Source organism: Loxodonta africana, chromosome 3 (genome assembly GCF_030014295.1).
Source record: "Loxodonta africana isolate mLoxAfr1 chromosome 3, mLoxAfr1.hap2, whole genome shotgun sequence".
Taxonomy (NCBI): domain Eukaryota; kingdom Metazoa; phylum Chordata; class Mammalia; order Proboscidea; family Elephantidae; genus Loxodonta; species Loxodonta africana.
Genome location: NC_087344.1, coordinates 169560794 through 169572147, shown reverse-complemented (window position 1 = coordinate 169572147; position 11354 = coordinate 169560794). Strand labels below are relative to the sequence as shown.

The window sequence follows — 11354 nt, the reverse complement described above, 5'->3', positions numbered from 1 at the left end:
CTGATCTTCAACCTATCATGGAGATGGCACAGGACTGGGCAGCATTTCATTCTGTCCTGTATGGGGTGGCCATGAGTTGGAGGCCGACTTGAGGGTGGGTAACACCACCACCTGACTCTCTGGACTGTGCTGCTTTAAACCCCCTGAGAAGAGATATGAGAAAGGACTTTAAGAGCTGTAAGTAGATTGCAAGTGAAAGGCTTTTTATTTTTACTTTTTTATTGCCACTGGTGGATGGAAAATACATACTAGATGTACATAGATTATCTGAATTTCCACCATCCGTTGACAGGGTGTAGTAACAACTGAAAAGCACTGCTTTAGTGGCTAGGAGGTGCTGGGAGACATCCAGAGGCACAAATTCCCAGGCAATTAATTCAGAGCTAGAGGCTGTCTCAGGACATCAGCCAAGAGATGGTCAACTCTACCAGTGCTACCCTGAGTAACTGCAGCTTTTGAGGTTCAGTCATAGACATTCACACAGAGCTCCCAACTTTTAAAGGTCAAAGCACAGCCAGCTGTTTAGCCAGAGAATGTAGAGTCAGTGCCCACAAGCGAGGTCACCCATAAACCAAGCGAGGTCAACCAGTACCATTTTCAGGATGAAGACATGGAGGGGTAAAGTGTGGCTTGCCCCAGGTCACTGGGCTGGTGAGAGAGGCCGAGGCTCTATCAGCAGACAATAGATTGGACACATGGACCATTCTGGAGTTTGCCTTCCCCCCGACCCAGGACCCTCAACACAAATCTCTATGTCCATTTGAGGACAGGGCATGAAGAGACACTTGGGCACACTCAGATTCTGCAGTGAGGCCACTCACCACCCAGCTACGTGCCCTGTCACAGTTTGGAGTCACATTGTATTGATACACTGTGCCTAGAAATTCTGGATCTTTCTCCTATTCCAATGAGCCCTGTTGGCACAGTGGTGAAAGCGCCTGGCTGCTAACCAAAGGGTCTGTAGTTCGAACTCACCAGCCGATTCAGGAGAGAAGGATGTGGCAGTCTGCTTCCGTAAAGATTTATAGCCTCAGAAAACTTAAGGGGCAGTTCTACTCTGTCCTACAGGGTCACTATGAGTCAGAATTGACTCGATGGCAGTGGGTTTAGGCTTTGGTCTGCTATTCTGGGGCAAGGCAGAGTCTAGAATGCTTCAAATGGAGTTTTTTTTTGTGTGTTTTCTGTCATTGTTTCCCCCAGTATGGCCTCACTGATGGCACCTAACTAAAGAGAAAATTCCTTTTTAAACCTTCTTTTTCTGTGTTGTCTATTACTTACAATAAGGTGCCTTTTAAAATCTGCAGAACGTGGGTGCATAACATTTCTAATCAGAGTCCAACTAATCCCAGAAAACCAGTATCAGTGAAAAACGAAGTGACTAATGAACTAAGTCTAAATGATTATGAGCTGGGTGAAAATTCTTTTCCTAGTCAAAATAATGCAAAGCTGTTTAATTCGACTTCTGAGATTGTTTGTGGGCTTGCATATTAATCTTCCTTCTTTTACTCCGTCTATAATTTTAATGCTGAAAATTAAACTGTGTAACAAACAAAGCCTGGGCTATCAGTAGTATTCAAAATAAAGGCTGCAAGTATGTAATTTGGTGCTTTGGTATTTTACTGTTCATAAAGGGAAGGAGACCGACATTTCTTGAGTACCCACTATGTGCCAGGCTCTGCCTTGGGGATCTTTTTCATATGGTAAATTGTTTAGTCTTCACAACAGCTTTCTCAGACACCTATTAAAAAAAACCAACCCATTGCTGTCGGTTCTGACTCACAGTGATCCTATAGGACAGAGTAGAACTGCCCCACAGGGTTTCCAAGGAGCTCCTGGTGGATTTAAACTGCTGACATTTTGGTTAGCGCCATGGTTAACTATTGCACCATTAGGGAATATCCTTTTATTCCAGAAAAGGAAATTTATGTTCAGGAAAGTTAATGGCAGAGCTGGGATTTGGACCCAGGCCTAATGCTAAAACCCCCACCCTTCCTGTGACAACAAACTATTTACTTCCTAGAGAGGCTGTCTCATTTAGAATATACAGAATTTTATCCCTTGATCCAATAAATAAGGCACCCTGGTGGTACAATGGTTAAGCAGGTGGCTGTTAACTGAAAAGTCAGCAGTTTGAACCCGCCAGTGGCTCCATGAGAAAAAAGAACTGGTGATGTGCTCTTATAAAGATTACAGCCTAGGAAACCCTATGGGGCAGTTCTACTCTGTCCTGTAGGGTCACTATGAGTTGGAATCCACTTGACAGCCACTGGTTATAATCCAGTAAATAAACCTGAATTATGTAAAGGCATTCAAGGTTGAAGATGGCAACTACCCAAATGTGTTAACAAACCCACCTGATTAACGATGACAAAAATGGCTCGGTATAAACCGGGCATGGTTCCACTTTATATGCATGATTTCACTTTGATCTCAGAACCATCCTATGAGGTAGGTGCTGTTATTATATATATAGGCTAAGATCCTGCATGGCTGGGCTGGGATATAAACCCAGGCAGGCAAGCTTTTATGGCTTTTCTATCATCGCTGTGCCGTTGATTCTGACTCCTAACAACCCCATGTGACGGAGTAGAACTGTCCCATAGGGATTCCTAGGCTGTTATCTTTACGGGAGCTGATTGCCACATCTTTTTCCCACGGAGCTGCTCAGTGGGTTCCAACCACCAACCTTTTGGATAGCAGTCAAGTGCTTAACCGTTGTGCCACCAGGGCTCCTCTCCTACACAGCTGTCAAATTAAATAAAACAAAGCATGGCTCCTGAAGACTGGCTACTGACACATTTTACTTCAATTATTTGATGGAAGACAAAATAATTGAAATGTCTTAAAGGACATATGGCCATGTCTCTGAACTGTTACAAAACATGATCAGCGGTGGCTTTAAGGATGGTGATGATCTGATACAAGGTCTAAAAGTCACATAAATTTTCATATGTAGAAGAGAAATGATAAACATATCAACGGAATCAGCTTCTGAAATAAGGGAAGTGAGGGCTATAGGATACACCAGATTGTAATGAAAGTGGGGGGATTTGATATTTCTGAGCACGGATGTGATGGTGGTATCTAGCAGAGTCCACCACTGGGGAACCCGCCCCTCCAGGTCCTTCGAAGGAAATGTGCTTCCATCACCTCCCCGAGACCCTCGACCACCGTGGACAACCTGTGGGCCGGCTCTGCACAAGGAGGACTTGCCTCTGGGTCTCCCTGGTTTAGCAGTGAGTTATATTATAAGGCAAGAGTTGAATGAAAATAGAAAAAAAAAGTTCAACCTCTGACAGCAATCACTCTAGGCAATACCTGTACAGGGTTTTTCTTTTAGGGGGCAGAGTTAGGGTAATGTTTCTGGTTTCTGTGTTCATCTTCAATTGTTTAAACCACTATTTAGTACCAAATGGTTTCTTCTTGGCTATGCAATCTTGGAAACATAGCTAATTTCTCTCACCTCAGTTGCTGTGGTGCATACAATGTGGAGGGATAGGGGAGTGGTTATGGGTGTGGGCTCTGGAGCCAGACTGCCTGGGTCTGAACCCTAGCTCTGACACCAGCTGTGTGACCTTGTGCAGTTGCAACGTCTCTGGGCCTCTGTTTTGTCTGAAAAATGGAAGTAACATGGAGCTCTACCTCCTGGAAGTTTATGTACATAAAGCATTTGGAACAGTGGGTGGCACATGGTACCAAACCAAAAAACCAGTTGCCATTGAACTGATTCCAACTCATGGTGGCCCCATGTGTTGCAGAGTAGAACTGCACTCCACAGGGTTTTTAAGGCTGTGACCTTTTGGAAGCAGATTACCAAGCCTTTTTTCTGACATGCCTCCAAGTGGGTTTGAACCAACCACCTTTAGGTTACTAGTCAAATGCTTAACCGTTTCTGCTACCCTGGCACACAGTAAGCATGTCAATACATGTTATTTGCAGTAGTTCTAAGCTAAACCTGATCAAAATCAGGGCTCCTGCTCCCATGTTTATTATGAGTTCAGTATATGCAAGTTATGCAACCATTCAATAGAAAGACTCTCCAACTCTCTAGAAATCAATTTAATGCAAGTAGTCACTATTTTATTGACATATTTACAAAATATTACAAAGGGAAATACCACGATAATTCACCATATTACACAATGGCTGCATACAGGCAAGACAAAGTATATGAAAAAACATTTACTTCTGTCTTTGGTATTAGAAATCTACATAAATTTGCAGCATTTAAAGTTTCCAAAGTATTAAACACAGACAAAGAGATGTAATCGGTAATGTCATGAAAAGGGGCTCTACTCTCCTCTGCTAGGACACCCCCAGATCCATGAAATGCAACAGGAAGACCAAACACCATTTTTCAGGGTGGGAGTCTATTTGCTAAAATACACAATACAAGCTACAATATTGTACACAGGAGTGTTTCAATTTGTGCGAAGTTGTTCTCTCCAACAACATTTGGCTTACAGTAACAAACAGAACATTCCGGAGACAGGGTCGCAGATAAGACTTCACAGGAAAGAATGCAGCCTAGCAGCACTCCTCCAGATTAGAACTTCACTGCACAGAATATTTTATAAAAACACATTCTAGTGATCATTTACACATATACAAAAACTTAACTGGTTTTAGCAAATAATCATTTTTCTAAAACACAATCACAGTTTACATAATTCTGAGGTAAATGTCCTGAACTTATCCTAGATGAGAAGTCCTAGCCCATGAGGGTCTCTGTCATGGGACGCGTCCACAGAAGATCAAGTTCTGATATCAAAGTGGGTTGGGGAGCAGGCAGGCCACATCTACCTCATCTGAGCTGATCTAAAATGTGGGAAGTGAATGTTCCTAGCCTGGCTCTATTACACTAATGCTTCCAATTATTATTATTAAACAAGGAACACTCTCTGAATCTTGTCAGAACACGACTTTTGCTTTGCAGAAAATATTTAATCAGCAAAGGGCCAAGTTAATGTCTGAACTTGACTGCCCTGACTGGGGACTCTGGGCATCCCAGAAAGAACCTACTCAGACTCCTCACATAAAACAATGAAGGCTTGGTAAAATAAACACACTGTGAAACGCATCTTCCCACCATATTAATACATCCCCAGTGAGGGCCTGCAGATGGGAAGACACTTGGAGAGAAGCTGGAAGTCCACAATAAACAGACCTGAAAAGCCTGGTGACCCTCTCTCTGTCCCGGAAATGCACAAATGACACAACTGTGCTTTCTTTAGATAATCTCCAACAAAGTTGTTTACATGACCTTAGATACTCCAGGGAAACGTGGAAATCAGCAAATCTGGCCTAGGGCTTCTTGGGGGGAGGGATGGGCACTTGTTAGCAGATAATTGCTGTTATAGAATGACTTGCTAGAAATGATAGGCCTTGATCCGTTTCTCTAAACAACACCACCTTACTCAGGGTACTGACAGCTGACCACAATACACCAGGCCAGGATTATTTCAGAAAGTGAAGTATAACATTTCCGAATCACCTTATGAAATCATGCAGGTTTTGAAGATTTAATATGAAGATTATTACATGTATATTTTTCTTTAAAAAAAAAAAAAAAGTTTGCAAACATAACCAGGAAATCAAATGAATAATCAACCCCCCCGTGGCATACATTACTTACGAAGCAAACCTGAATACTTGCCTCTTTTATTTTACTCTTTGGGGGTGAAAGTGCTTGCCAGGCAATGAGTCACCTTGCCGGATGGTTTAAGAGAAGTAACGCTGGGCCTTTCCGGTAAGCTGCCCAAATGGCAAAGCTCTCATTTTCTTCTTGCTGGGAAAAGCATAATTAAGCGTCTGGTTCTTTATACTACTGAAAATCCTGGTGAATGGGACGTGGGAAGGAAGTAAATATGCATTAAACATTTACCAATGGCTGACATTCCTGGTGTCTGACTGGATGCAGGAAGAGAAACATGAACCAAGGTGTTTACATCAGGGCTCTTTGGGAAGAAGAGCTTTTGGCTTTGCCCTGGTCCCTGACAATGACAGACTGGCAGGCTGTTTCTTGCATGGCTCTAGGCAAGCCATTAATCTGTCAGTACCAGCATCTTTAGAAATCCCAGCATTAAGACTTAGGAGGGGGGAAGGGGGAGAATGTCGAACAGTCAGAAATGCAGCTTTTTTAAACACTTCAGTTAATTCATAGTGCTGTGCAGACTTCCGTTTATCCCTTCTCTGAAATTTCTGGTGCAGACTGCAAAGCTGGATTGGAATTTATTCATCCTCTTCCACATACGTGGATGGAAACCAGCCCACCTACAAAAGAAAAGCAACCAACACAGCAACGTGACTTTGCATCTGGCACTTCAAAGGGTTCTACAAACACAGCATTTTGTTTCCGGAACACTCCAATGAAGCAGCAGTTTTATGCCCATTGTTGGTGAAGAAGATTGGTGTAACCATTCTTAGAAGTCTGATGGAGTAAGTGATAGAAATGAAAGAATAAAACAAGCTTAAACAGCATTTTAATTGGCTAGCATACAAGTAAATATGTAAATTAAGTGTAAGCCGGGATTGACTACATAATAATTCCTATTTCTGCTACAGAACAGGATGTAAAGGCAGAGGTATTATGCCCCATTCTTTCCAATTCAGATCACCAGCTCTTATAGGTATTTTGACCTAGACATAAAGTTTAGGCTCCAAGGCTTAGGGACTACAAATACTGAAATGCTTCCGGTAACACTTCACCCTTTCCCAACAGGAAGCCATCAACTTGCCCATGGGGAACTTTACGTATGCTATGGAGTCCATTCAACACATATTTAATGAGTGTTTAATTATCAGCAAGGTACAGCACGAGTCTCTGGAAGCCAGGGGCAGTAGGCAGTAGAGTGAAGCTGCAAAAGCATTACAGGGACTTCTCACCAGCACCACAGTGAGTGCCAGTGACCACCCACCCCCTTCATCCAGGCACACAACTTCATTGAGATGGACAACTCACCCTGCCATTGACTTCTCCTCGCCACCAGCCATTTGCACTCATCTTTGTGTAAATCTTCACCACATCGCCTTTCAGCAAGGACAATTCCCGCATGTCCCTCGCACAGAAGTCATACCGGGCAATGGCAATGCCTAGCACTTTGGGGCTCAACACTGTAAAGAAATGGTGGAGTCAGAGTTGATTTGCAGATAGTTAGCAACCAAAGAACCTAATCAGATGAATGTCATTGATGCTATCAGAATGCAGAGCCGTGATTCCATTACAGACTGGTGATCATGGCAGGGGAGATTGAAAGCAGCAGAGTTGCTGTTTCAATTCAATCAGGTGTAGTCAAGCTCATTTCACAAAGTTTAAAGAGCCAGTGTTCTGCTTTCACATTCTTCATAAGAACTTCAAAGTAGAGATTGGTTTTTGTAAGAAGCAGGTTAATATCTAAGTTACTATCTAAGGAGACAGATTTTGAAACAAGTTTAGCAAAATGTTCCTATTGATGGCACAGTAATCTAACGAGAACCTCTAAAGTCAAATCTTTACATTTTTGTCTAAGGTAAATCTCAAAGTAACCTCTTCAACTAATATCCAAAACAAATTTTATTTTATTTTTTGTTCAGAAAGTCTCCTGTCAAGTCCATGTCATCATTTCTAGTTAAATGGTACTTTCCCCTCCCTAGGCTTTTTGGTTGTAACCATTTGGAGATAAACTCAGTTATTGATTTATATATAATTTCATTTATGTGAAGACGCCTGAATCAGGTTTGCCAGAAAGAACACACAAATACCATCCATAGATCTTCTTTCTCTCAAACGGATGCTGCCTTACAGAAAACCCTCCTGACCGACTTATCTAATAAAAAACAAGATATCAGGGTGTTCATCTCCTATATTCACAACTATTTGGGGAGGGGGATGGCAGGAGAGGTGCTAACTCACTCCCTGCCCTGGCCTGTCCTGATCAAGCTGTACGTGTTTGTTTGTCTCTAGTATTTCCTAACACCATTTATGTTAACTTCTCTACCTGTTGCTCGGAAACCTTGGTGGCATAGTGGTTAAGTGCTACGGCTGCTTACCAAGAGGTCAGCAGTTTGAATCCGCCAGGCACTCCTTGGAAACTCCATGGGGCATTTCTACTCTGTCCTATAGGGTCACTATGAGTTGAAATCGACTCGACGGCAGTGGGTTTTACCTGTTGCTCTTTGGAGCTATAAAATGTTTTCAATTATATGTTCAGTGATTCTGAGAATCACTCACCTGAGACTGGTAGAGGAAGTGAAGTGTAAGAAACAGAGATAAAGGGGAAACGCCACACACATGTGCACTTCCAACAGACCCCGGTGCCCCGGCAGTAGGAGCTGTGACCCGTGTTGCCCTGGAGGAGCCCACCCATGTGGTGACAGGGATCCCCAGCTATTTTTCATGGCTTTGCAATGACAGGACTTTTTTTAGTCCGCAGGTGTTGATCATAAGATAAATGAATGGCAAAGCCATAGACTGTAGAACTATAAAGGGAGTAAAAATTGGTCATTTTATTTTACTGTACAGGACACAAACAACTTTAATGTTTTTCTTACTGAAAACTGTCCCATTACTGGGGCACTACTCTGAGAGTTGGTGCACATAAAAACACCCTTGTGATGGAAAACCCCAACCATCAACTTAACTGTGTGACTCTGTACAGGTCTCCTAACTCCTCTAGGCCACATTTTTCTCAACTATAAAAGATTTAACCTAGATGACTTCTAAAGTCCTTCTAGCTCTAAATTCTATGATTCCTTTGGGACCTACACACTAATTTTTAAAACTCTATAAGAAAACATACTTTACCTAGCCACAATGTACTTCCCTAAATGTCATATTAAAAATGTCATATTAGCAGCCATTAAACTCTGTGGATAATGACAGAAATTAAGACTAAAATGCCCGTGCACCAACTGAAGAGCTATAGAACTGACAGGCACCCATCAGTCTTTCCAAGCAATATGTGCTGAATTTTACTTTTCTGTTCTGCAGACAAAGTTAGGATTTTGGTTCCATCTATTTACTAAACGGAAATGTATAAGCACTAGCTTTTCTCAACTAACATTTCTGATTCTCAAGAAAACTAATGATTTTGGAGCATGCTTCAACCCCCTTTCCTTTATACTTCTAATTCTTCAGCCTCTCCCAACAGCTAAAATACATTAACATGAGCACACACAAAACCAGGAGTGAAATGCCTTGACAAACAATGACTTTATGACAGAGAAGGAGGAAGTGCATGGTGGTAATGAACCTCTAGGGACTGTTTGTGGGGAGATGTATCTATATGAGAAGCCATACACAGAAGTGTAAATATTTTATTTGCAAACAGAAGCAAGTTGAAAAGACATATAAAAGCAGTACCTGACCAGAAAGGAGTGGAAGAAGGGGGAACAAAGCTGTAGTCTGGAGGAGTTACAAAAGAAAACCCACAGAACAAAGAAGGGGCTTAGACAAAGAAAGAAAAAGAGAGAAGCAAAAGAGCATTTAGGTATTGGCAATAAATATCTTAATACAGCTATTTCGTCTGTAATCATAAGGAAATTGTCACACCAAAGTTAGAATCTCAAGCTTCACTTTCATCCAGTTTTCTCCTATCACCATTTCTAAATGAAGAACAAATACGTATTTTTACATTTTGGTTGACATTAATTCTACAACTCAGAGATGTCTATCTCTTTAGGGAAAAATCTAGCATACTTACTCCACATTGCCATCTTTAAACCCCACCCATCAAAAGATGGTCTTCTTTTTTAAATTTTTTTCCTTCTATTTTTAAAGATCTTTGAGGAATAATTCACATAAAATACAATTCACCAAGTTTCAGTGGACATCATGCTGCTCCCCCCCTCCCCCCACCTTCCTCTTCCACCATTCTGTGGCAACCATCAACCTTCTTTCATCTCCATGGATTTACCTACTCCAGATATTTCATGTAAGTGGGATCATACAATATTTGTCCTTTTGTGTCTGGTTTATTTCACTTAGCATAATGTTTTCAAGGTTCATCCATGTAGTGGCATGTATCGGAACTTCATTTTCTTTATAGCTGGATAATACTCCACCGTATGTATATACCACAATTTGTTTATCCATTCTTCTGCTGACGGGCGCTTGGTTTGTTTCTACCTTTCAGCTATTGCGAATAACGCTGCAATGAACATTAGTGTACCTGTGTCTTTTTGAGTCACTACTTTTGATTCTTTTGGGTATATACCTAGGAGTGGAACTGCTGGGCGTATAGTATTTCTATGTTTAACTTTTTTAGAAACTGCCAAACTGTTTTCCACAATGGTTCCACCACTTTACATCCCCACTATCAATACATAAGTGTTGGGATTTCTCCAAGCTCTCCCCAACACTTACTTTCCAATTTTGTTGATAATAGCCTTTCTAGTGGGTGTGAAGTGGTATCTTGCTTTAGTTTTGATGTGTTCTTTCCTTGATGACTAATGATGCTGAGCAACTTTTTGGGTACTCGTTGGCCATTTGTGTATCTCCTTTGGAGAAATGTCTATTCATGTCTTTTGCCCAATTTTTAACTGGGTTGTTAGTTTTTTTGTTGTTGACTTTTAAGAGTCCTTTATAAATTTTGGACATTAAACCCTTATCTGATACATGGTTTCCAAATATTTCCTCCCACTACGTAGGTTATCTTGGCCTTCTCTTGATGTGGTACACAATTCCTGCTTTGTTACATGAGTGGAAATACTTAATGTATTTTTCCTGTAAATACTTAATGTGAAGTATGTATCATACTAAAACTGGTGCAAACAAGTAAGAGCCTGCAGGATGGGGTCAGGGAAACACACAGAGCTCACCCAAAATTAATGAAAATCACTCACGAATTTTGTCAGGAACCACTTTACTTTCAACCAAGCATGCACATGGCAATTTTTTTCAAGTAGGAGAAAAGTACAATTAGAAATAAAATGTAAACCACTCTGAATCTTATATATCTGGAAAATGTAAATATAGTCTCCAAATTATACGAAGGTACAGCAAATTTATATGCATTTGGTGTTCAAAAACATTTTACTTTTAATAAGAGCTAACATTTATCAAATGGTTTGAAGTGTTCAATACCATGCTCAATGCTTTACATTTAGTATTTTATTTAATCATCACAACTCTAAGAAGGCACTAATATTTTCTTTTTACATATGAGAAAAACTTAGATTCAAATCCAGCCAGTGTGACTCCAGAGTCCACGCTCTTAACTGCTGTACTGCTCTGCAGCCACCACTCTGCCTCAGGTACCACAGGAGACGGTTATACATCTCCACCCACCGATACCATGGAGCCTTTACAAGTGAACAGAAAGGCATGGTTATAAGTTTTCTTCCTATACTTATTCCCCCCTTCTTCTGTGTTATAG

The 11354-nt window shown here is 41.2% G+C and overlaps 1 protein-coding gene across 3 annotated transcripts in view; it reads right to left on the bottom strand.

Moving 5' to 3' along the window:
- Positions 1-5559: 5559 nt before the first annotated feature.
- Positions 5560-11354, bottom strand: part of VAV3 (vav guanine nucleotide exchange factor 3) — a 418482-nt gene continuing 412687 nt past the window's right edge. For all 3 annotated transcript variants that reach the window (XM_003409531.4, XM_023547427.2, XM_010589521.3), the window contains 2 exons: positions 6962-7113; positions 5560-6273 (listed from right to left, as the gene is read on the bottom strand). In XM_003409531.4, coding sequence (XP_003409579.1) covers positions 6232-6273; positions 6962-7113 — 194 coding nt within the window. In that variant the 3' untranslated portion in view covers positions 5560-6231. The remainder of the gene's footprint in view (positions 6274-6961; positions 7114-11354) is intronic.